Raw genomic sequence first — 22838 nt, forward strand, 5'->3', positions numbered from 1 at the left:
AACGGCGCCTTTCCTTATTTATCTTATCGAAGCCATTCCAGCCCATGCTATCCCTGTGCTAACTTGCGCCTCCGTTTACACGTGTCCTTCGGCCACCGCCTCCAGAGTTTTACGTGGGAAACAGTGAAGGAGTGTGCGCGTGGCCGCCCCCGCGCATTTTAGCCGTCCCCATCCGCCATATAAATATTCATTTTTTTGGCCCACCGTTCTCTGCAATGGGCGCTTAAAATACTCACCTAATCCCCGAATCCGGACGATTTCTTCTCGACTCCAATATGGATTCAATCGCGGTTCTCAATGCGGCAGAGACAGCAGCAGATTTGGATTAAAGTATTGGAGGATTCTGTACGAGCGTTATCTTTTTATGGCTTGTGTTGGATACAGAGGTGTATAAAGCATATGCTCTGCACAAGCGTAGGCACGACTGGCGTTCTCCTTTTCTTAGGGGGATTTTTAGTGTGAATTTGATTGTTTTTGTTCGTTTTCTGAATTATCCGCAGCTTTGCTGCTTCTGTTGGTGTGTTTTTTGTGTTTTTTTTGGATTTGAGGAAGCAATCGCGTCTGGATTCGTGATCAGTTGCTTCTGTTGATGGTAGTTTGGCGGAATCGGTGCAGATTGTGTTTTGTGTTTTTGAGTTTTTGTTGTTTGGATCTTCAAGTAGAACAAGATGCCGCATAGAACGACTTACTTCTTTCCTCGGCAATTTCCGGACCGAAATTTGAACGAATCGTCGAAGTTCGTAGAGGAACACGAGAAGAAATTTGAGATCGGCGATGGAAAGGCAGAGGTGCGTCAATTCGAAGACGTCGCAATCAAACCAGAAAGAAACAAGTTCGACGCTACTCGTGCGGATAAAGACGATGAAAGCAACAGCTATCGTGTTGTCTCTCATGGAGTCACGGGGGACAAGATTCACGGAAAGCAGCTGGCCGCCTTCGTAAAGTGGCTTTCCGACAAGAAAAAAAGAGAGAAATCAAAAAGCCATGCCGATCCTGTGAACATCACCTTGTACGAAAACGACGACGACGTTATTGAAGTCGCAGATGAAGTGAGACAGCGCCTTTTGCCACCGCCGGCGGTGGAGTCTGACCGGCGCCACAGTACTCTCCGGCGACGGTTTAATAACGGAAGTAGCTATAATAGCCCCGCGGATCATGCCCAGGCAAAGGAAAGGGGATTCGAGAGGCAAGCTTCTCTCCAGAGATTATCCAGCTGCGGGAGCACGAGTTACGCCGGGAGCTTGTTTTCAGGGACGACTGTGGACGGAAATTGGTCATCGCTTACTAGTGGAGTACTCAAGGATTCCTCCGCCATTAAAGAGGATGCTGAGGAGGATGACCGCAGAGTAAGAGAAGATGAAGAAAACGGATTGGCGCTGAGGTATCGTTAATATATATATATATAACTATTCATTCATGATCGTGAAATTTAGTTGTTTTCCGTACCCTAACAGGTACAACGAAGGTTACCAATTGCAGTTGCTCCTCGCCAAACGCCTCGCTGAGCAGGCGACGCTTACAATCGAGCCTCTGCTTCGGCAAGAACGGAGAATTTGTGAGGGCGTTATAATTGGCGGATCTTCTGACGCTGAAATTGTCTCCTATCGTTTTTGGGTATGGTATTGTCGGAACTAATTTTGCTTTTGTGCGAGTTCAATCGGCAGTTCTTAGCATCGTCAATGTTTTGTTGTTTCAGGTGAGTGGTTGTTTGTCGTACGCCGACAAAATTTCCGATGGTTTCTACAACATTTTGGGAATGAATCCCTACCTCTGGCTGATGTGTAACGATATGGAGGATGGTGGGAGGATGCCTTCATTAATGGCGTTGAAAGCAGTTGAACTGGACGAGGCATCTTTGGAGGTGATTCTTGTAGACAGACGAGGAGATTCACAGCTGAGGGAGCTCGAAGATAAAGCTCAAGAGATGTTTTTTTCGACCGAGAGTATGCTAGCCCTGGCGGAGAAGCTTGGCAAATTAGTTGCTGTCTATATGGGGTATGTTCTTTCATATATATCTGTACTAGGTTTGCTATCTGCTTGTGTGTTTTCTTTGAGCTCTGAAAATGGAGTTTATGGATTTGAAGGGGCTCCTTTCCTGTGGAGCGTGGCGACCTTAATCTTTGCTGGAAAGTGGTCAGTGAACGCCTAAAGGATTTCTACAAATGCATTGTGATTCCAATAGGTAACTTATCGGTGGGACTTTGCCGGCACCGAGCTATATTGTTTAAGGTGAATGCATAACCTGTTAACTTGTTGCTAATGGATTATTTCCTTAGAATCCTTTTATCTTCTCCGATTTGCATCGAAATCTATAAAACTATCACTGTGCTTGCTAGAATTGCTACTTTTTCCGGGCCGGGCTTTTCAGATTGTGTAGATATGACCTTGTGATCCATATTCATTTTTTACTCGAAGATAATCCTCATATGAATTCAGCATTTTGATGTTCACTTCTGTGTACAGAAACTAGCAGATTATGTAGGTTTGCCTTGTCGGATTGCACGCGGTTGCAAATATTGTGTTTCGGACCACCAGTCTTCGTGTCTTATTAGAATTGAAGACGAAAGGAAACTTCTAAGGTAAGAAACTCTCTCCAACTATGATCTAATTTGATAATTGATTATCCAACATGTTTTTTCCTCACATGGATGATGAAGGTCACAGCCCCCTTTTTTAATTTTCTTTTGGCATGTCACCCATGTTTGGGGTTCCTTCGGTATTATTATATAAGATCTTAACACATAACCAATAAACGAGCTTTAAGACGTTGATATCGAACACAAGAACAGTGTTTATATGAGCAATTATATGCTACACATTTCTGCTTGTTTAATGCTTACTTTTCTAAGCAGGGAGTTCGTAGTTGATCTAATTGGACAACCGGGGAACATCCACGGTCCAGATGCATCAATTAATGGATGTTCAGTGTCGTCTGTGCCTTCGCCGTTTCAAATATCACATTTAAAAGAATTTCAGCAAGATCTAAACGATGAGATAGACCATCAATCAACAAACTTGAAGCATGCATATATCAGTAGCAATCCTACATATTCAGGTGTTCTTTTGCAAATACTGCATCCACTCTCCTATGTTCCATTGAATTCCTTTTGATTCGACAACTAGTTAAATTTCGATTCACCATATTTCTTTAATTATCAAGGATGATGCCCTTCCTAGTTGGTCGTCAACTAAAATCTGCATTCTTGATAGTGCGACGGTTATCATCAATTAGTGTGTTTGCTTCTTCCCGGAAAAATGCTTGAACATGTTTTCTTTCAAATATCCTCTATAATCTCTATCTTTTTTGTCTTCGTACTTAATATTAATAAAATTTAGCTTATAGCGATCTCCAGTAGGCCTAACCTTCCAATCCTTTGTATAATGAGGACTAATTGTAATAACTAGAGGCATGTGGGCAATGACAAGGAAAAACAAAGGATGAGAAAAATGAATAGAAGAAAAAAACATAAACTTACCTATTGGTGTATCGATTTCAAAATGTGTTGGTTTTTTGCAGTCAATGGAAATGAAGTGAAGGATATTATTTTTCCCGAAATCCCAAGAGATGATGGGTGTGGCCTCGAAGTTCTTGATGTTACTGGTACTGCTATATCCGCAGGTAATTATTCTCGTCCGGGGGTTGATAGGATTATCCTAAAACAATCTTACGAAGAGAAGATGGTTGTAGCAGATGTGGTTTCTTCTCAAGGTGACATACCTCCGAAAGTAACCTTTCCTGGAAGTGACGATTTAATGGAGATTGAAAATAAGTGCAAGGATCATGGCAAGCACACTGCTGCCATAATTCCAAGATACTTGAATCTGGAGCCTTCTCTTGCCGTAGATTGGCTCGAAATCTCATGGGATGAATTACGCATCAAGGAACGCATTGGTGCTGGTACATACTTCCGACGACTTTATCTAGTGCCTATTTAAATTGTCAATAGTTTCATTTATTTAGTTATGTTGTCTTGCGGAAATTATGGATTATAGTCACTTTTCTATTGACAGGATCATTCGGCACTGTGCATCGAGCTGAGTGGCATGGATCGGTTGGTATTCTAAGACTCTTGATTTTATTAACTATTATCGATTCATTATTGTATCTAATCACAAAGTTCCATTAATCTGTGAGGCAATTGTGATACTTCTTCATTATGCACGAGTGTTTCCACTTTTCGATAAACATAACTACGGATTCTGTTTGTTAGACATTTTGGTTTTGTAACTTAATAGACTATTTTTATGCAAAAATTAAAAAAATAATAATAATGGTAAAATTTAACCTTATCATGTATGATAAATGAATGATTCAGTTTATAAAGTAATAACAATCAATCTCACTGTTCTTCTGGATAGTCAATTAAGTGTATGCATATTCTTCTTTTATTGCAGGATGTTGCAGTTAAGGTTCTAACTGTTCAAGATTTTCAAGATGATCAGTTGAGGGAGTTCCTCAGGGAGGTAGGATTAGTACTATTGTTAAATGGATCTTTTTAATGGTTGTTTCGAAAATTGCCGATCGGGAACAATTTAAAAATACTCCTCTAATCATCTAGTGATAAATAATCAATTGAGGGGGCTTTACATTTCAGTTGAGCCTTATAGAAGTCGCAAGTTTTTGCGAGTGCCAGAAGCCAACTTCCTAATCCATGTCGTGCTCGCTATTAGTCTTTTTTACCTTCGAAATAATTGTCCTTTATATTTCGAGTCTGAACTGCTATTTGTTATAGTGTGAAATTTATTTCACAGATCCTAGCTATTTGTATGTGTTACCTTCTTAAAAAACATTCTCAAATCGCCATGCTAATTTCAGTTTCATTTTGTTTACACTAATTCTTCTTTTATATCCTTTTTTTTAAGGTTGCCATTATGAAACGTATCCGTCATCCAAATGTAGTTCTCTTCATGGGAGCTGTTACCAAGCGTCCACATCTATCAATAGTAACCGAGTACTTACCGAGGTATATATTCTAAAGCTTCAACAAAAACCATCTATGGACCGAGACTATCTACATTTGCTAACCTGTGTATTGTCGATATTCTCTGGCCAGAGGAAGCCTATATCGATTGATACACAGACCAGCCGCAGAGGAAAATTTAGACCAGAAGCGCCGACTACGCATGGCTCTCGACGTGGTTCGTTTGATTTCCCTTACCTGATTCCTCGACACACATACTCCTATCGATTAATTTTTCATGTATTGTATGCAGGCAAAGGGCATCAATTATCTCCACCGTCTTACCCCTCCCATTGTTCATTGGGATCTAAAGTCTCCAAACCTATTGGTCGATAAGAATTGGAGTGTTAAGGTGATTCTCCTGCGCTCTTCTAGAAGCTCACACAATAAGTTCATAACTCAACATCGGTTTTGACGATATTTCTTAGGTGTGCGATTTTGGTTTGTCGAGGTTCAAAGCGAACACATTCATCCCGTCGAAGTCTGTTGCTGGAACAGTAAGTATCTCTCACAATCGTCAGCCTAACTAAGCACATGACATCTATTTAATAAAGTGAAGTGTTTTCCTTTACTTTTCCAAAATATGGCCTCTTTGATATAGATTAACTATTTCACTTTCGAAAACAATATATCCGATAATTTGCATCATTGAACATGTGTATATGACGTTCCGACTATTATTTATAACCGAAATCAGCTATTGTGATCATACATCTTTGCAGGTTGAAGTCTGCATGTAACTCTCTTCCTTTTCATTTCAGCCGGAATGGATGGCCCCCGAATTCCTCCGCGGAGAGCCCTCCAACGAGAAATCCGACGTGTATAGTTTCGGAGTAATTTTATGGGAGCTCGTCACAATGCAACAACCTTGGACCGGACTTGGCCCCGCCCAGGTTAAACTTTAAATTTCATTCTTATTCCATTCACCACGCCAAGGGCCGGTTTTGTACAATATATCACGGATTGGTACAATATATCAAAAATATCGGATTATATCGTATATTGTACCGAATTTTTTTATATATTAAAAAGTATATTGGTACGTTGGTATACCGAAAAATCGGTATGACAAATATATATGTATATAAATATCGAAATATTAAAATTTATTTTATAATTCAAAAAAAGTTGGAACTAATAATTTTTGTAAAAATATATTGAATTATCGATATACTGAAAATTAAAATATTAATATAGTATACTGTATTTTTATAGATACCGGTATATATTGAAAATGTCTATCATACTGTGTATACTATACTGTACTGAACTTTTTGGTATGTTGAAATTTTGATATCTTTCAACTTTTTTTCACCGACACCTAGTGCTTGAAATTTTTGCACCTATCAGGTGGTCGGCGCCGTGGCTTTCCAGAATCGACGGCTGACAATCCCCCCAAACACCTCGCCGAAATTGGTGTCGCTTATGGAGTCCTGCTGGGCCGAGTAAGACTTCTTCCGAATCCATTTCATACATTCAAATTCGCTGTATACCGATACCTATACCGGTCGTGTTTCTGAAATATATATATATATATATAACGGCTACTAAAGCAACCCGGCGCAACGACCGTCGTTTGGCGAAATAGTTGATACATTGAAGAAGCTTCTGAAATCTCCATTGCAGCAGCTAATACAAACAGGCTGTACGTGAGCTATATCATCAGGTACGTCGTATATACCCGCTGTTGTTCGACTGCCTTATTTTCGGTTTTTCATTTTCATTTTTATTTTTCGTGTTTGTTTTTTTTGGTTTACAACGTGCTTATTTATCTTGTAATGAGCAAGATTTGTGGTACTGCTAGAAATGGCTTACTGATAAATTGGGGGATGGACGCCATACAGTTAGTTATCTTAACAATAAAATTTTGTCAGCAACTCTGCTTTCAAGTCTCTTAACTGTAAGATATGGACAATCAAATTCAAGGCTTGTTGCTACAAAGAAGTTTATGAAATCGCATTTCTATTTATGAACACGCTTTTAGATAGTTTCAAGAATCCTGTTCCATTCAATATTTCACTTATTTTAAACATCTCTCTGTCTCTCTGTATATGTATATATTTATATACAATCTGTGTTCTGGATAAGATTATTATTGTGTATGGTGTTAATGATACTTTAAAAAGTGACACCATATATAATATAAATTAACAATAAAATATTTGTATTAATATAATAAATGTATTATATTAGATTTCATGTTAATTGAAGTCTTGTGTATGTGCTTATTGGTTCTAATTACCATTTTAACTTATACTCCTTTCGATCTATATTTGCAATATTTTGTTTTTTTTTTTTTTTTTTTTTGTCGTATTAAATACTCTGGAATATTTTTAAAATATGAGCTAATTTATTTTATTTAATTTTTATATCATATTTTATCTATTATATCATTCAAATAAAAAATACATAAATTTTTCTTTTTCATCGTATAATTTAATTCTTAAATGATTCTATTTAATATATCTATCTAATTTTTTTTTATTGAAAAAATAAATATATATATATTATACTTTAATGAGTGGGCGTGAAGCGGTGCTTAAAAAATGGGGTGAGGATCCCCATACTAGTTGGAAATATTTGGGGATTTGGATTTTGATTTGGAATTTGAATAATAAAAATTTTGAATTTGAATAGTTATATGATAGTAATATAAACAGGTGTTGATGCGATGTTTTGAATGTAAAATCGATTTTTAGTATAATATAAAAAATAAAAAATAGGTGTTTGATTTGATGTTTTTGGAGGAAAAGAAAATGGAATGAATATTGGAAATTTAATCCAATCCCCCGAACAAACACACGTAATTAAAATTTGAATTTAATGATTCGGATAGAGATTGGAACTTCTGATTTAATGTTTTAAAGGAAATGTGGATTTCGAGAGATGGAGATGGTTTTTAGGGAGTTATTATTATTATTATTATTATTATTATTATTATTATTATTTAATGAATAAAGCAAAAATAAGTTGGGAAACATTTATTTTTCAATCTGGAATCTATCTATTTATTTGTATGTAAGTTTTAAATTTTTAATATTTTTATATGTATTTGTACATAAATTTTGAAATATTAATATTATATATAATAGCGGTGGGTACTTGATTCAGCACTGTGTTGAATAGCGCATTATATAATAACAAACGGCACCATGTATAATTTTCCGCAGTATATCTCTTATATTAATAGAATATAAATACAGCACCAACAACCCACCTTGTAATAACAAATATTACATTGTATCACTTTTGACAACATATTTTTTATATTAGTAATATAATATAAACACTACAAATATATTAACAGCACATATTATAGTCACATATAATATACAATAATTGATTTTAATACATGACATATTCTTATACAATAAATTATAAACAAATAGTACATGTCTTTATAATACACAATATGTAAGAAAAATATGTATTATTTATATATATTATATTTTCTGATTTGAAAAATCAGCACTATAATCATTCCTCGGTGTATATCTTTGACAAAGTTCTAATTTAGTAAAATAAAAAGATGCGTAATTTTCTAGTCTGATTTCAGACATTATCAAACTGAAAATATATCATAGATTGATATATACACACATTTATATTGATTATATAGGATAGCGAGAAGTACGGGTTTGTTCACCTAATATCTTTTATAGTAAGTTTTGCTATAAATATTACAAAAAAAAAAAATAATATATATATACATATATATATTATATTCTACAAGTTTGTTCGCATAATATTTATCAATAGAACGATTCTCAATAGATATTGTTTAAAAGTATAATATATATACTCATTAACATAATATATAATATATACTTTTATATTTATTCACAAAAATCAATAATTTAATACAAATATTATTTATTTATTATAAACAGCTTTTTATACCTACCATATAAGATTCAATAACACAAATTGAACAATTTCTATTTATTCCTATAAAGTTAATAATTCAAAATTAAATATTTTTTAATACTATATTATTGATACAATTCTCCATACTAATAAAATATATTTATCTAAAAATATAAAATAAACAATTCTATATAGTTGGGCACGTTTAAGTCAATATCAGTCTTATTATATAAAATATATTTATTTTCTTGTCATAAAAGATATAAAATTATATTATTTTTATATATTTTGTTTACATTAAAATAAAAAAAGTAAAAATTATTATCAATTTCTATTAAAATATGTTTCTATATAATAAACATAAAATTGGACGACGATAGGAGTAATATTTATTCATGTCATTTAGATTTGAAATGATGAGCTGTGCTGTTGGTTTCAGTTAAGATTTGGTAAAATCATTTGGATATTATTGAGTAAGATGATACTGAATATCATCATCTATGTTTGTATATATTTATTTCAACTTTGGTTGACGTAAAGCTCATCTATGTTTTCTTGATATTTATAGTTATATATCTCGCCTATAGTAATTATTTCGTTATAGTTGAAAGTATATTTTTATTAATTTCATTCAAAAGTAATTATTTTTTATTATAATAAAAATAATTATATAATAATATTAAAATAATTTCAATTTTTATATAGATTATAAACATAGGGAGTAAATTCCGGTCAAATTGACTGATCAGTATATATGATATATATATAAACAACGTATATTTTTATATACTCCCTCCGTTCCGTATCCATTTACTTTTTGCATGGAATTTTAGAAATATTAGTATTATACTAAGATATAGTATGAATAAAGTAGAAATGACCAAAATAACCTTATTAGTATGTGTAATATAAAGGTAATGACATTTGTGTAATATATTGTAAGTTGTAAGGGTATTTGTAATATTAGGTAGATAGTGCAGTTACTAAAAGAGGAAATTGATGCTTTGTTATGAGACGAACTAAAATGAAAAAATAGATACTTTGTTATGGGACGGAGGGAGTAATACATGTGTTGTGTGATAAAATATATTATTACATAAAGCACAAAGGGTAAAAATTTCAAAATCATCTCACTTGTTTCTACTAATTAATAAAATATTACTCTCTCCGTTCCAAATCAACTGAGCACTCTGGGGTTTTGTAGTGAAAGTATATAAAAAAATTTGGCATTTTTGTCCTTTAACTTTATATATAAGATAATTATATATGTAATATCATATTTGTAATTTAAGTAAAAATTAATGATATTTTAGTATTAGCGTTTTTTTTAAAATAGGAATGTGATACTTTTGAAGTTAAACATACAAAAATGATAAAAATATTTATTTGAATTGAGATGGAGAGAGCATTATTTTTAATTTACTAGAAAAATTAAATGTATACTTCGGGATGAAGGGAATGTATTATACACTATAATGTTAAATAGTAATTTTTCTGTTAGCTAAAGTTATGTCTTTTTTTTTTTTTTTTTCTACTAAATTTATGCACAATTTACCTATAATAACAAATTCTATCAACCTACAATTTTATTATTTATATTTTAACATATAATAATTAATTTACTACTATTGTTTAATCAATTTATCATACTTTTATCAATTATTTAATAATTTTTTTAATACTTTTACTTCTTATCTATTCATTTTAAGATTAACACGTTATTATTTTTAATTTTTGTGTTCAAATAAAAATTATATCGTTTTGTTTTTTTTTTTGTTTTTTTTTTGTTTTTTTTTTCTGATAGAGGGAATATATGTTTTTTCATTGGTTGATTTAAAAAAAAAATGTATTTTTGTGTGTTTGTTTTGAAGATATTTTTTTTTTCACGAGATTATACAAATAATATAAAAATAATTAGTATATAGTATATTATTTTTTAAAAAAAATATATTAAAAAAATTTGGAAAAAAAAAAACAAACCCTTGTTGTTTCGTTGCTTATAAACTATTAATCAATACAATGCATACAATAAAAAAAATATATATAGTTTTGACCGTATATAAAATATATATAGACAATAGATATAAAATACTCCCTCCGGTCCACGGATAAAGTATACATTTACTTTTGACGCGGTGTTTAAGAAATAATAGTATTTTAATTACAGTGAGTAGTTAAAAGTAGTGTAATGACATTTTTGCCCTTGTTTTTTGGTATAAAAGTAACGATATGATGTAAAGTAAGGATATTTGTGGAAAAAAGTGAGGTATTTAATGAAATATTTACTTTGTAATTGGACGTTCCAAAATAGAAATATGTATACTTTCTAGTTTGACATAGTGAGTATATATTAACATAATACAAATACTATGACATATGAGTTATCAATATATAATAATAATTTATATAACATATTTTTATCATTTTCAAACATAACACTTTTGAAAAAAAAAAAAAAATCTACAATAATTCTCGTTCAATTTTATTTTATTTATTATGCATTTTTAAAAAAATATTATATCTAATTATTATTTAAATAATAATACAAAAACAAATTAAATGCATGACACTATTTATTTTTATTATTTTAGAAAAAAGTGATGAGAATTGGATATTTTGTTTCTAATCGGCCCAAACTCAAACCCACATGACCCGACCCGGATCCATATAAACAAACCCATTTAGATAAGATGTTTATATAATCACCCAATGGCGATTGAAGACCCATTTTCTTCTCTTCTCTTCTCTGTTCCGGTCTGAAATCGACGCAAGAAAGAGTGATTTGTTCCTTCTTCTCAGGTCGTATCCACACGATAAGGTATGTTTGTGATCTGAGCCTACCAAATTATTTCATATATTTTCTTATATTATAGCACTGTTTTTCTTAATTTATATTTATTTTTATTCTAATTATTGGTACTAACCTACTAATATTCTTAGTGAGTATTATTTGGTTACAAGAACAACCCAAACAAATTATTAACAGGGACATGAATCACAACATATGTTATAGAGGTGACCAATATATATTTATATATATTTTAACATATTATAATACAATATATATTATACTCCCTCCTGTCTCAATACAATAGTCTTGTTTACCATTTTTGTTCGTCCCAAAACAATAGTCTCATTTCCATAAATAACTATATCACCATAAAACTATTTCTACTTTCTCATTATTATTACTCCATTTCCACTATTTTTTACACTGATATACTCACGATGGAAAAAAAGTCATTTATCCTTACTTTTTACCAACTATCAATATCTCGTGTACAACACAATAAGACTATACTTTTGGGATGGAGAGAATATTATAATTCAATAGTCAATATGCTATCTTGTAATACATCATATCTGAAATATATATATATATACTAGTACAAACGCACGGGAAATTGTTATTTTGGAAATGAAGGACATGATAGACTTTTCAAGTGGCTGTTCCGTACAATCTGGTGTGTGCCCTCAGGTTGTTTGGTCTAGTCGGTTGGTCTGGTTGGTTTTTTTCGGTCGGATTGTCCGGTGAGATGCTTAGCCGTCGGATAGGCAGGCCGGAAGGTACTCCGTCGGTTTCTTCTTGGTTCACGGGTCAGGGTCGGTTGTTTAGTCTGGTCAGTTGAACCTCATTCGGATGGTATGCGGTCGGGCAAACAGGTCTGATCGTCAGCAGGTCGGACAGGCAGGTGTGATAGTCTGCAGTCAGATAAAGTAGCTCTGCTGGTCTGCGGTCAGATATACAAGTCAGTTGGTCGGGAGGCAGATAAACAGGTCGCTTGGTGAAGGGGTTTGACAGCGTTTCATCTTGGTGTGGTTGGTTGTTTTCGGTCGGATTGTCAGGTGAGATGCTTAGCAGTCGGATAGGCAGGCCGGAAGGTCCTCGGTCGGTTTCTTCTTGGTTCACGGGTCAGGGTCGGTAGTTTAGTCTGGTCGGTTGAACCTCATTCGGATGGTATGCGGTCGGGCATACTGGTCTGATGGTCAGCAGGTCGGACAGGCAGGTGTGATTAAGGGCTAAATTTTCATTTTCTAAATGAGGGACACGATAGACTTTTCATTTTCTAAATGAGGGACATGATAGACTTTTCAAGTGGCATATCCGTAGAAACTCGTGTTTATATAATATAATATATATATATATATATATATATATATATACTCCATAAGTCAATCAAATATCGCCAAATTTGGCCGGATCGATATAAAGCCACTAATAGTTATGTAAATATTAAAAATGACTTAGGACCACACCCATCTTAATCTCATAATTTTTAATTATAGCAAACAAACCTACAGAGAATAGATATACATTATCGATAAGGTTGTTAATTGATAATAATAATAATAATAATAATAATAATAATAATAATTGACATTCGAACCAACACATTAAATTCTGTAAGTTTTAATATTTCTATAAATAATTATCTATTAAGAGCTATTTGCTGGACAAAAAAGCGTATTCATTTATATTTATAAATTTTTATTTAAATATTTGTAAAATAAAATGATTTACTATATTGTGTGAATTAAAATTTAATATTCTAAACATTATAGAATGGTGGTTTGGATTTCACTTGACCTAAGTATTTGATTTGTACTTTGATTCCCTAAGTTTTCTTTTATCAAATTTTCTCAAATTGTTACTATTTATAGAAAAAAAAATAAAAAATAAACATATACTATTTTTTATTTTCTATATGATAATAAAAATTAATTTTAAATTCAAAATATTACACTTTTATATCACATTATACAATTATTTTAATTCAAAATTTTTAGTATTCGTATCGAAAAAAAAAAATTCAAATCCCCGAACAAACACACTTTACGATTTATACTGATGAAATATTATTTTAATGAATACTCTTATAGGAAAATTGAGTAGTTTTTTTTTTTATTTAAAATGATAAAATTATATAGTTAAATATATATATATATATATAAGAAAACAAATTTATCCCAAATATAGAGAAACACACTTTATTTAAAATATATTTACTTGTGAAATTTTGGTTTTGTGTTTTGATTTTAAATAGTAAAATTTTGAATTAAAATATTTGTTTGATATGATATAAATATATATTGATGTAGTGTTTTGAATGTAAAACTAGATTTTAATTTAATAAAATAAATAAAAATTGAACATTTGATTTGATATTTTTGGAAGAAAAAAAAATTGACGAGTATAAAGCAATGGGTGTGGACATAAACCCAACTGATCATGATGGTGAATTTGTTAGACAATGGTTAGATATATAATTTTTAGAATTTTTTTTACACTAAGTTTTTATTATTTAAATTTTACGTTCTTAAAATTATATATATATTATAAAATACTGCATCAAATAGTATTTATATTTTAAAATTTAATTTATGTTGAAGAAAAAATATAAAATACTAATACTAATAACTTATGTAGAAATTGAAAAGAAACACACTAATATTTTGAAAATTTTAGAAATAATAAAAATAGAAATATTTGATGTGTCTTGTGAAGTAAATAGATAATTAATGTGATATTTAGAAAATATATACCATATTCGTCTTAGAACTATAGTTTTAATTGGGTTGGATATAAAATTTAAGTAACATTGATATTATATTGGTAGTTGATAAAAAATATAGATAATTTTTTTTTTTTTGTCCCTGTGAGTGTATTAGTGTAAAAAGTAGTGGCTATTATTTAATAAAAATGAAAAAGTAAGGTTAGTTTTATGGTGATATGATTATTTATGAAAATAAAACTATTATTTTTGGACGGATAAAAATAGTAAACAAGATTATTATATTGAGACGAAGAGAGTATTTTTTTATTGAAAAAATTATTATCAATGAGTAACGTAAAAAAATATTTTAAAAAAAAGTATATAATAGAGCCTTAATTGCTGAATTAGATGGAAATTAAGTTTTGAGTTGGAATTGGTTGGAAGTTATAACTTCAATCATTGTTGTGACATATATATATATATATATATTAATATAATGGATTTTTTTTAATGAACATTATGAGCGTATATTCATTAAAATGTTGTTTCTTAGCATTAATTATATATATATTTATATTTATTTCTTTATTTGTTTGTAGTCTTTTAAGTATAGTTTAATGTTAAATAGTAACGACAAATACCGACGTGGCCTAACAAAATTTGATGTGCCATTTGATTTGGATCGGATATAATATATATATATATTTTAAAAAAAAATACTATTTTGGCCTCAATTCAAAAAGTTCTTCGAAGTTCTGTAACAAATTCAAAAATAATAATATTTTACTCCCTCCGTCTCTTAACATTCTATTCATTTTTTCATTTTGGCATGTCTCATAAAAAAAGTATACATTTTTTTTTCTGAGTAATTGTACTATCTACCTAACATTACAAATACATTTCTAATTTACAATATATTACACAAATATCATTACATTTCTATCATACAATACTAATAGGTTAATTTAGTCTTTTTACTTTTATTTTTACTTCATCCCACTATAATATTAATATTTCTAAAACTCCGGCAAAAAACAAATGAATATATAGAAATATATAAGATATTTTGATATATTTTTTTTGATATTAAATTAATATTCAAATATAAAAAAAAAAGTAAATGGGACTTTTAGAGCATGAGGGAATATAATATAAAAAATAAAATATAAGTGTTTAATTTAATGTTTTTTTTTTTTTATAAATAATGTAAATTCCTCAAAAATCTTTCAAACACACCGTCTATCTCTCTCTCTATATATATATATGGATATGTGTTTGTACGAATAAGACTCAAATTTCCTCTCCTTTCTTCTTTCTTCTCCAAAACCTAATTGACATTCGCAGCGCCATGGTGTCGCCGGCGGACGAAATCAACGGCGGCGAGAGCGCCATACGCGACGTGAAGCTATCGACGGTGGTTCCGGGGAGCATCACGGGGGAGGACAACACTTACCAGTTCACCGACCTTGATTTGGCGATGAAGCTCCACTACATAACGACGGTGCATTTCTATGGCGCCGCCGCCGTAGAAGGTTTAGGAATCTATGATTTTAAGAAGCCGATGTTCCTCTGGCTCCAGCACTGTTATCCAATCTGCGGCAGGATTCGCCGCCGCGACGGCGGCCGGCCCTTCATCAAGTGCAACGACAGCGGCGTTCGGATTGTGGAGGCGGACTGCTCGATGACGGTGGCGGAGTGGCTGGACCGCCGCGGCGGCGGCGACCACCACCGCCTGCTCGTCTACCATCAACCGATCTTCGCTAACGACTTCGGCTTCACGCCGCTCGTGTTCCTGCAGGTACCTAAAACGACGTCGTTTTTGTTATTCGTAGTGGTGGTGATTGGGGAGGGCCATGGACTCCAGCACCAGATCGGAGATCTCGTGAATATGGTGTTCGAGTCCATGGACTTTCTGAGAATCACTCACTTTTCTGCGTAGTATATATTTTTTCAAATAAATCAAAATTAAACATATATATTTTTAAAGATTAAAAAAAATGAATTATATATAATAAAATTATATAAACAAATCCTAAATTCGTGTGCATAAATTGTGTGTGTTTTAGGGTTAATTTTTATTATTTTGTTTAAATAATCATTTAAATAAAATATTCTATAATAAGAAAATAATTAATGCAATAATTATATACTACATAAAATTAAAATCAAATTACACTAACTTATAAAAAACAAAACTCAACAATTGAATTGTTATAATAATAATAATAATAATGATGATGTAAAAGTAGGGTTTGTTTGTTTGGATTTTAGTGTACTTCGATGTTATGGTGTTTTTGAAATATAAAATATTTACCTGTGATGACATAATATGTCACAAATAAAAACAATCTTTGTTCCATAATGAATGACCTAGTGGTGTAGATATGCACTCGTGACCGTGATATATGAGTTTAAATTCAAATAATAAATATAATATTATTCGTTTTCTCATAAGAATATAATATCAAAATATTTATTTAAATTAAAATTTAAATTAATTTTAAAGTACAACCAAACAGATTTGATTATTTAATTGATATTTGAATAGAAAACATTTTTACCTTTAATAAATTAAAAATAAAATAGTACACAAATTATTTATTAATTTTTCATTCAACTATATTATATCTTCTAACACTCAACATTGTTAAATATGATATATATATATATGCATAATTGTATCATTTATTTTATAATTATATTATTATTATTATAAAAAATAATAAAATAATAGATATGATAATGTTGTGTGGTAGTAGTTGAAAAAGCAAAGCAATCGCCCGCCCCAATCTTCACACTTAAAAGAAGAACATTTATAAAGAGCTTTATGCAATAGTAGTTAAATATATAGTGAAATAATAATAATAATAATAATAATAATAATAATAATAATGAATAAAATAATAGTAATATTGAAAAGACGGTTATGTTCACGTGACGAGGGAACACGCCTTAAACTGGGACCATACAAAGTACGCACCATTTAACGCATCAAGCTGAATCTACGACGTATGCATAAACTACAACACATGTCGCATTCTTCTAACTTATTCCATATAAAAATATATGCTATTATTACTTTTTATTTTTTATATATACTTTTATATAAAATGCTACTCATTAATAATTTCATCCAAAAATATATATTTCTTTCGCACTTATTCTAAGTATTTTTTTTTTTTATTTTTGTTTGTCTCATTAAAAAATATTTCCTCTGTACTATATTAATATATCCATTTGTTTTTTCATGAAATTTTAGAAATATTAGTATTATATTAGAATATAGTGGAAATAAAAGTAAAAAGATTAAACTAACCTTATTAGTATTGTATGATATAAAACTAATGACATTTGTGTAATATATTGTAAATTAAGAGAATATTTGTAATGTTAGGTAAATAGTACAATTATTAAAAAAAAATTGATACTTTGTTATGAAACAGACCAAAATAGAAAAATAAATATTTTGTTAAGGGAACGAGGGAGTATGGCTTTCTATTTTTAATAAAAATTATTATACATTAATATTAAAATATTTTTAATTTTTATTTAAATTACAAATATATCATTATATATACAATTATTATATATATAAAGTTAAATGATATAAATATCAAAATCTCTTATACATTTTTAATAACAAATAAAATACTATTATTTCTTAATTTACTACAAAACTTCAAAGGATAGACGGAGAAAGTATAAAACAAACAGTAAAAACATCTTATATACTCCTCCGTTCCACTTTAATTGTTCAATTTTGTGTAAATACGAAAATCTAAATAAAAATATAATTAGAAAATAATTTTAAAATATATTACTAAAAATAATTAGCTATATTTTTTTTACAAAGAAAATATAACTAATTTTGATGGTAGGAAAAAAACATCTTTTTATTGAAACCAATATTTAATTGAATAGTGATACTTTTCATTTGAGATTAAAACTGAAAACACCTAGCATTCTATTTCCTCCGTCCACAAAATAAGTATGCATTTTCTTTTGGCGTGGAGATTAAGGAATAATAATATTTTAATTATAGTGGGTAGGTAAAAATAGTAAAATGACATTTTTGCCTTTATTTTTTTGGTACAAAAGTAATAATGTGATATAAAGTATAGGTATTTTTGGAAAAAATGAGGTATTTAATGAAATGGTTACTTTGTAATTGGACGTCCCAAAATAAAAACATGTATATTTTCTAACTGGACGGAGGGAGTATAATTGTATATTGTTTGTCTGGGGATTGGATCTTAAATACATTATTCATCTTATTTTTTTATATATAAAAATATTAAATTAAACACCTATTTTTTATTTTTTTACATTATACTAAAAATCAATTTTACATTCAAAATATCACATCATCACCTATTTATATAGCATCGTACAACTATTCGAATTCAAAATTTATACTATTCAAATTCCAATTCAAAATTCAAATCCCCAAACAAACACACCTTCTAAAAGTTTTTTCTGAAATGAAATAATTATATGATATTTTAAATAGTAAATACTATTGAATTTAACATTTTTTATTTTTTTTAATACAAATTGAAGATTTATATAATGATAATAATAATTTATTTATTTTTTTAAAGTACAAATCCTGCCTAGTCTAAGTTGGATGTTGACACTACAAAGCTACAATATAAATATCATCGGTACATATAAGCGTATGTTTGTTTGTGTCCCTCCCTAATCTTAATTGGTTCAGGCTGACGGTGTGTTTGTCCGTAAGTTCTTGGTATGAGTTTACGTTTTTACCCCCATAAAATTTTAAATTAAAATATTTATTTACTCAAATATGCTGCCCTTTTCATTTCCAAGAGAATATAGATATTTGAGATTAATACCAAAGTTCAAAAATAATAATATTATATCAATACTTACTGTAAAAGTATTTTTAGAAAACCAAAATATTCTTATTTTATGTAATTATTGTGGAAAAGTGAGAATAATTTTGTAAAAAATTGTAAAAGTAGTTACCAAAATAGAAATGAGTCAATTGTTTTTAGACGGACAAAAATAGAAAAATGATACTATTGTTTTGAAACAGACGGAGTTTATTAACTATAACATCATACACTAGCTATGGTATTTGAGGATTTGAATTTTGAGTTGAGATTTGAATCGTAAAATTTTTGAATTTGAACAGTTGTATGATATTTATAAATAAGAATTGATGTGATATTTTGAATGTAAAATTAATTTTTAGTATAATATAAAAATTTAAAAAATAAATATTTGATTTGATGTTTTTGGAGAGAAATATTGTACGAATAGTGGAAATTTAACTAAATTATTCAAACAAACACACCCTAAATATATATTTCCTTCATTCCAACTAAAAATGCATTTTTACTATTTTCATTTCATTCATTTCAAAGTATTTCTTTTCTATGTTAGTAAGAGTAATTATATATTAATATCAAAATATCTTTAATTTTTATCAATTACTTTATACATAAAATTAAATGACACAAATATCAAAACTTCTTACACACATTCATTATCCAATAAAATATTATTATTTCTTAATCTATTACAAAATTCCCAAAAACTCATTTAGAGTAGGACAGAAATTCTATTTAAACAAAAATTTAAATCAATATACTCCTTCCGTCCCATTGGAAAGGTAACATTTGTTTTTTGCACGTAGATTTTTTAATATTAATATTATATTGATTGTAGTAAAAAAGATAAAAATAGCCCTATTAGTATGGTATAATATAAAAGGACATTTGTGTAATATATTGTAAGTTGAAATGGTATTTATTATGTTAGGTATGTAGTACAATTACTAAATTAGAAAATGATAACTTTATTTTGAGGCATACGAAAATAGAAAATGATAACATTTCAATAGGATATATGGAGTATTATTTTTCAAATTAATTTCAAATCACCATAATAAAAAATAAAAAATAAAAAATAAAAACTCATCTACAAATTCTAACTACAAAACAAACACTCTTTTCTTACAAAGAATAGGGAGAGTAGTATTAATTAGGCATACCTAAGTGGTTGGGGTTGGGGCCCATTATGTTTGTCCAAACTCTACCTTAAGTCAATATGACATTGCCATGTGTTGTTTAGGGGTTCAAGATTTTGGGTTTTTTTGTTTTTTATTTGAGTTTGAACTTGCAATTTATTTTTTATTTAAATAATATTTTAATATAATATATTATAGAAAATAATATATTTTTATTAAAACTTGTATAATTGAATAATATTTTTTTTCTTTTTGTTTAAAATTAAAAATAGCGAAACAAACCTCAAGTTTGAGAGTAATAAAAATTTAAGGATGTGTTTAGTTTGTACTTCAAACCAAAATTATTATTATTCAATACAAAACCGTTTTTAATAAATATATATTTATTTTTATATAATAGTACATTAAAATATTATCATTTAAACTAAAATTCAAATTAAAATTTCAATTTTAAATCAAAATCAAACAAAATAATTATTATACTATTTGGTGTGATACAAATAGAAATTTGATATAATATTTTCAATCAAATATTGTTTTTTTTAAAAATATATTAAATAAAAAATAAATATATGTTTGATAATTTTTTTTTTCTAAAAAAACTAATGAATAGTGCAAAATCAGATCTAGATAAAAGGTAAAATAATAATTTTATTTTTATTTATTTATTTATTTATTTAAATTACAAATCTAGCACACCCTGAAGTAGAATAAGATTCGGACAATAATATTTTCCATTCAAATGGAGTCAAGAATAATACATCTGAAGTTGCATTCATTTCCTATTACCTAATTTACTTTTTACATTTAAAAACTCAAGTAGAATAATATTCCAAGAATAAATTTTCTATTCAAGAATAAATTATACTCCATCCGTCCCAAAAGAGACGTCTTATGGAATAATAGTATTTAATTGAAAATGGATATAAAATATAATGTAAAAGATTAAAATGTCATTGGATTTTAGAAAGTAGGTTAGAGTAATAATTAATGATTTTGTCTGTACACAAAAAATACATTTGTTTTATTATTATAGTTTTGATAATAGTATGCTTACATGGTAGTTATTAAAACAAATAATTATTATTTATTTTTTAAATCTATACCAGCTATATTATATCAATTTAACAATTGTAATTTGTGATATTTCTTACAAACAATATACATAATTGCATGTATAATGGTATATTTGTAATTTAGATAAAACTTGAGTATTTTTTATTAATGTATAATTATTTTTACTAAAAAAAAAATAATAAATATTTTTGAATAGGATGAAAGACACCCTAATTAAAAAATTACAATGATTTCCAATGGTTCAATTTCAAAATTAAACATGAATAAAAATAATTTTAATATAATATTTCAAATGAAAAATAAATATTTGATTTAATAGGAATTGCTTTTTTAACAGCTAACTAAGTTCAAGTGTGGAGGACTATGTGTGGGGATGAGATGGGCACATTTTCTTGGAGATGCATTCTCAGCTACACAATGCATCAATCTATGGGGAGAGATCTTGGCCACACAATCACTCCCACCCCATTTCCACCTCATTTCGGGTTCGGGTCCGAGTTCGGGTTTGTGTTTGGGTTTGGGTTCGGGCTTGTGCCGGTCTTTAAAAATGCTCAAACCCCTCGGCGACAACTGGCTAACACCGAACAATTCAAAGTTGCAAATGCACACTTTCCACATAACTCAAGAACACTTGAACGATCTACTCGCCGAACACGACGAGGTAAGGCCTTTCGAATTAATATCTGCGTACATTTGGAAGTCGTTGGCCAAAATTAGAGGGAACGATGCAAAAATAATCGTGACCGTACGCAAAAAAGGAGGTTCCTTTGATCGTAATAAATTGTTAGGAAATACGCATCAAATGATAGGTGTAGTGGAGGCTAAGACGACGAGCGCGGTTGCGGATGGCAACCCGCTTGACTTAGCCAAGATGATTGGCGGCGGGAAGCTCGTCGACGAGACGAGCGTGGTTGAAAAGTGGTTAGGAGATCAGAATCTCGATTGTGTTGTTTATGGTTCGAATCTTACTTTTGTGAATTTGGAAGAAGTCGATCTACACGGGCTACGATTTAAGGGGAGGTCACCGGTTTTTGCTAGCATTAGCATTGGCGGCGTCGGCAATGGCGGCGCGGTCGTTGTGGGCCCCGCCGTCGCAAAATTGGAGGATGAGAGGGGAGGTGGGAGGAGTGTGAGTGTTGTGTTGCCGGAGTGCGAAGTTGATTACTTAAATAATGAACTTAGAGGTTTTTGGGATACGGTTTCAATCAGGTCCTGAATTTATTATTATTATTATTATTATTTTTTCAAGTATGTATTGATGATAAAATAAATAGATTGTTTGTGCTATTTGATACCAACATCATGATGTATTTGCTTTGTTATCATCAATTCATTTCTATGAATAGTAGCAATCAATAGAAGAGTGATTTAATAAGTGTTTGTTTTTCCCATCATTGAAGCCCTTTTCTATTTGAAAATTTTAATTACATATATATATATATA

At 29.7% G+C, this 22838-nt stretch overlaps 2 protein-coding genes across 4 annotated transcripts; both read left to right on the forward strand.

Moving 5' to 3' along the window:
- Window positions 1–208: 208 nt before the first annotated feature.
- LOC127248240 (serine/threonine-protein kinase CTR1-like) lies at window positions 209–6948 on the forward strand. 3 transcript variants are annotated; one of them, XM_051270491.1, is made up of 17 exons: window positions 210–1381; window positions 1455–1614; window positions 1697–1995; window positions 2085–2229; window positions 2464–2579; window positions 2853–3055; window positions 3518–3619; window positions 3692–3898; window positions 4012–4052; window positions 4396–4464; window positions 4864–4964; window positions 5055–5139; window positions 5215–5313; window positions 5390–5458; window positions 5723–5854; window positions 6312–6406; window positions 6515–6948. In XM_051270491.1, exons 1-17 carry the CDS (start codon window positions 669–671, stop codon window positions 6612–6614), a joined length of 2736 nt encoding a protein of 911 aa, XP_051126448.1. In that variant the 5' UTR covers window positions 210–668; the 3' UTR covers window positions 6615–6948. The 3 variants fall into 3 exon arrangements, with proteins under 3 accessions (XP_051126447.1, XP_051126449.1, XP_051126448.1); XM_051270490.1 differs by having other exon boundaries at window positions 209–1381; window positions 3518–3898; XM_051270492.1 differs by lacking the exons at window positions 6312–6406; window positions 6515–6948 and having other exon boundaries at window positions 209–1381; window positions 5684–5832.
- Window positions 6537–22759, forward strand: LOC127248241 (protein ECERIFERUM 26-like). Its single transcript, XM_051270493.1, has 3 exons — window positions 6537–6627; window positions 15668–16121; window positions 21733–22759. The coding sequence occupies exons 2-3, from the start codon at window positions 15672–15674 to the stop codon at window positions 22609–22611; spliced, it is 1329 nt and encodes a 442-aa protein (XP_051126450.1). The 5' UTR covers window positions 6537–6627; window positions 15668–15671; the 3' UTR covers window positions 22612–22759.
- The last annotated feature ends 79 nt before the right edge of the window (window positions 22760–22838 follow it).

Source organism: Andrographis paniculata, unplaced genomic scaffold (assembly GCF_009805555.1).
Source record: "Andrographis paniculata isolate CXL003 unplaced genomic scaffold, ASM980555v1 Contig33END, whole genome shotgun sequence".
NCBI lineage: Eukaryota > Viridiplantae > Streptophyta > Magnoliopsida > Lamiales > Acanthaceae > Andrographis > Andrographis paniculata.